At 52.2% G+C, this 2805-nt stretch overlaps 1 protein-coding gene across 1 annotated transcript; it reads right to left on the bottom strand.

Annotated features, from left to right (window-relative positions):
- Positions 1 to 1262: 1262 nt before the first annotated feature.
- CABS01_17022 (fungal specific transcription factor) lies at positions 1263 to 2675 on the bottom strand (the record flags this gene model as incomplete). The annotated part of the gene is made up of 2 exons (XM_060550349.1): positions 1263 to 2156; positions 2214 to 2675. Coding segments are annotated over 2 exons (1356 nt in total), but the record flags the coding sequence as incomplete, so codon positions are not given.
- Between the last annotated feature and the right edge of the window lie 130 nt (positions 2676 to 2805).

Genomic DNA, 2805 nt, shown 5'->3' with positions numbered 1-2805 from the left:
TCATTGTTACGATGGGCAAATATGTGAGCTCAATTCAAGTCCATTCTTCTGCAACCCCCTCTAGACCCGGACTCGAAATTGACCTTACTGATGTGTTCTCAGATCGAGCTGGCTAGTCGGACCGCCTACAGGGTCGTTCTCGGAAGCGGGGTGCTGTCGCTGGCGATGCACCTGGCGGCTCGGTATCCATCGTACTTGCGATTGATCCGTCCGTATGCTCTCATTAGCGGCGCGCTGGTCTCATACCTACTTTCATCGAGACCATATCGGTTCTCAAGGCCCAGCCACTTCTGCCTCATGCTCTGTATTTACTACACAGTGTGTCTATTGGCAACATTCCTTGCCAGCGTTTCAAGCATGCCCTTGGTACGTGCTCAGTAGTCCTCCTTGAACGCGCGCTGAACAATACTAGGCCGCGCTTTCTGGTGCCGAGACCCTCTCATGGGTAATTCTCGAAACCTACTTATGCCAACGCGACCACACGAGTTGATAAACCTTCCAAGTTTGTTGCGGCGTCTCGAAGGCCATGCGGGCTTTGGTTTCGAGATCCGAATTCCAACTTGTTTCCTCATCGCCAAAAAGCACGGCATTGGAGTAGCACTAGTATGCCGACAGGCCTATGGACATGCTAGTCCAAGCGTATGTGAGAAGTAAGATCCTTGGAAGCTTCTATGCCACTCTGGGCTGCTTTGCTGTCTCTGAGTAGCATCCTATCCGTATGTATCACACCTGGTCTCCTTCAAGTTGAGCGGGACGGGCTCGACTCGATCACATCGTAGAATTGATCGCTAGGATCGACAAGTCCAGAAGGGTGCTTCGCTTCGGCAATAGATGGTAGTTCGAGGGGAACGCCTGTGTAGTCGCCGTGCTTGTCGTCGGGCCGAGCTTCTTCCGAGTCAATTCTTCTTCTTTGTCCTACCAGGCAACGGAATTCGTCATCACACCCTCCCATAAGGCTGCGATCCATTGGATGACAGTCTTGGATACGGATCACTGCCCCAACAGAATGGGGGATTGAATGTGTTCCGCGATCCCAAGTTCGGCGTGCAGCCTTTGCCTCCGATAGCAAACTCAAAAATGTCATCGAACATAATGCTCAACCGCCGGCCCTGTTGATATCGTACATAGACGTCAGGCTTCAATTCGTTTGCGTTCTTGCTAGCCATTTCCACTTCGTTTTGTGGTGAGCCGACTGTCGGTGAAAAGCCATGAGTCGAGGAGTCATGGGAGCCGGCTTGCTGGTGAATTGGCCGGGGATCCCGTCACCCGTCCCAATCGCCGCCACGCCCATCTCGTCGAATCCCCAAGGGATCAAATCTACTCTGCCTAGAACCTCCATCTCTATAGTCGGAGTTGATTCGAGTGAGACACTGATCTATGCTTTTCAGGTATATGACATAACTGGACGCCAGGCTGAAGTAAGGTGTAGCCTTTGTCAGTGCCTGGTAAGTAGTGGTGGTTGGCTGCCAGTTGTCGGACATCGGTCTCGAATTCCGCCTTCCGACTTCCTGCTCACTGAACATGTGATTCTGAGTATCCATATGGGGATAGTGCGCTGCGTATATCTCGACAAAGGCTGCTTGCCTGATGGCGAATAAGACCAACGACAAATAGGGCAGTCTGTCCCGACATAACGTGATAAGGTCGATGATTTCCCTACCAGCCTTGAAGATCTGCTCTGCGCTTCGCTTCCAATGGCCATCGGGAGCAGCGCCGGGGTCAAATCCGAGCTCCGCCATCGGGCCCATCGGCCTGGCGCAGTTGATGGCGATAAAGGGGATATATTCGCGATGCAGCACGATTCTGCAGAGAGCAGCCAGCATATGAAATGACACGTATATGCTGTTAGAGTGTCTCCAGAAGTTCGAGGTGGACCATGTGAAGCATTCCGGAAGTCCTGTGTAGAAGGTGTCTATCTCCTGACTGAGCTGGTAGAAGGTCGACTTTTCGTTCCATGGCGGCGTACCTTCTTCCTTTTCAGTATCGCGTCCGCCCAAAAGGCTGTATCTGGAGATGTCGCCCCAGATTTTGATCAGGTCGACGAATCGGCCGAGAACGCTATCTTCGAATTCTTCCTCGATTCCTTGTCCCACAGGCCGCGGTGTTCGAATGAGAATGCCGCCACCCAAGTTGAAGGCTTCGTCACTGCACGGCAGCTGCTTTGGAAGGTCGTGAGCTTGAATAGCGGGTACTCGGCCAGATGCGCAACATACAAGCTGACAGAGGATCAAGCAACTGAACATAGTGCGGCGCCTCGACTCCTGGTCTTGCCAACAACGCGAGGGCACTTGTGCAGATCCGAGTTTCATGATTTGAGCCATCCGCGTGGCGAGGTCAACGTACATCCATGCAGCCAGGCCGCCATTCGGCCGACTCCATTTATACAAGCCCAGCATGAGAAAAGCTTGGACTCGAACGACAGTAGCCGATGTTATGGCTGATTCGACTTCTCCCAGTGCCTTTGTAAGAGCATTTGCGAAGTACTCTGATGCTACTGATGGCTGCAGCCTGGGTAGAGCACCGCAAAACCTTGGGCCCGCGATCTTGTGGTGTGTAATGTGTGCGACATGTTCGATCAAGTCGGGACGAAATCTTGCAGTGAGAGCCAGAATGCCCAATAGGGTCAGATTCGATTCGTTTGACGGCTTCTCGTTGTCTTTGTCGTGAATGATGCCCTAGAGAGTTGGGAGATGCAAAAACGAGAGTTCGGTGGCGAAGTGCAATTGATAGAGGTCAAAGAGTTGGTGCCAAACGTCAACAGTGAGATAGGGTGCCGAAATAATATTCTGATCAAACTCAGTGACT

The sequence above is a fragment of the Colletotrichum abscissum genome, assembly GCF_030869225.1.
Source record: "Colletotrichum abscissum strain IMI 504890 chromosome Unknown Scaffold_264.1, whole genome shotgun sequence".
Taxonomy (NCBI): domain Eukaryota; kingdom Fungi; phylum Ascomycota; class Sordariomycetes; order Glomerellales; family Glomerellaceae; genus Colletotrichum; species Colletotrichum abscissum.
This window is presented reverse-complemented; position numbering and strand designations above follow the sequence as displayed.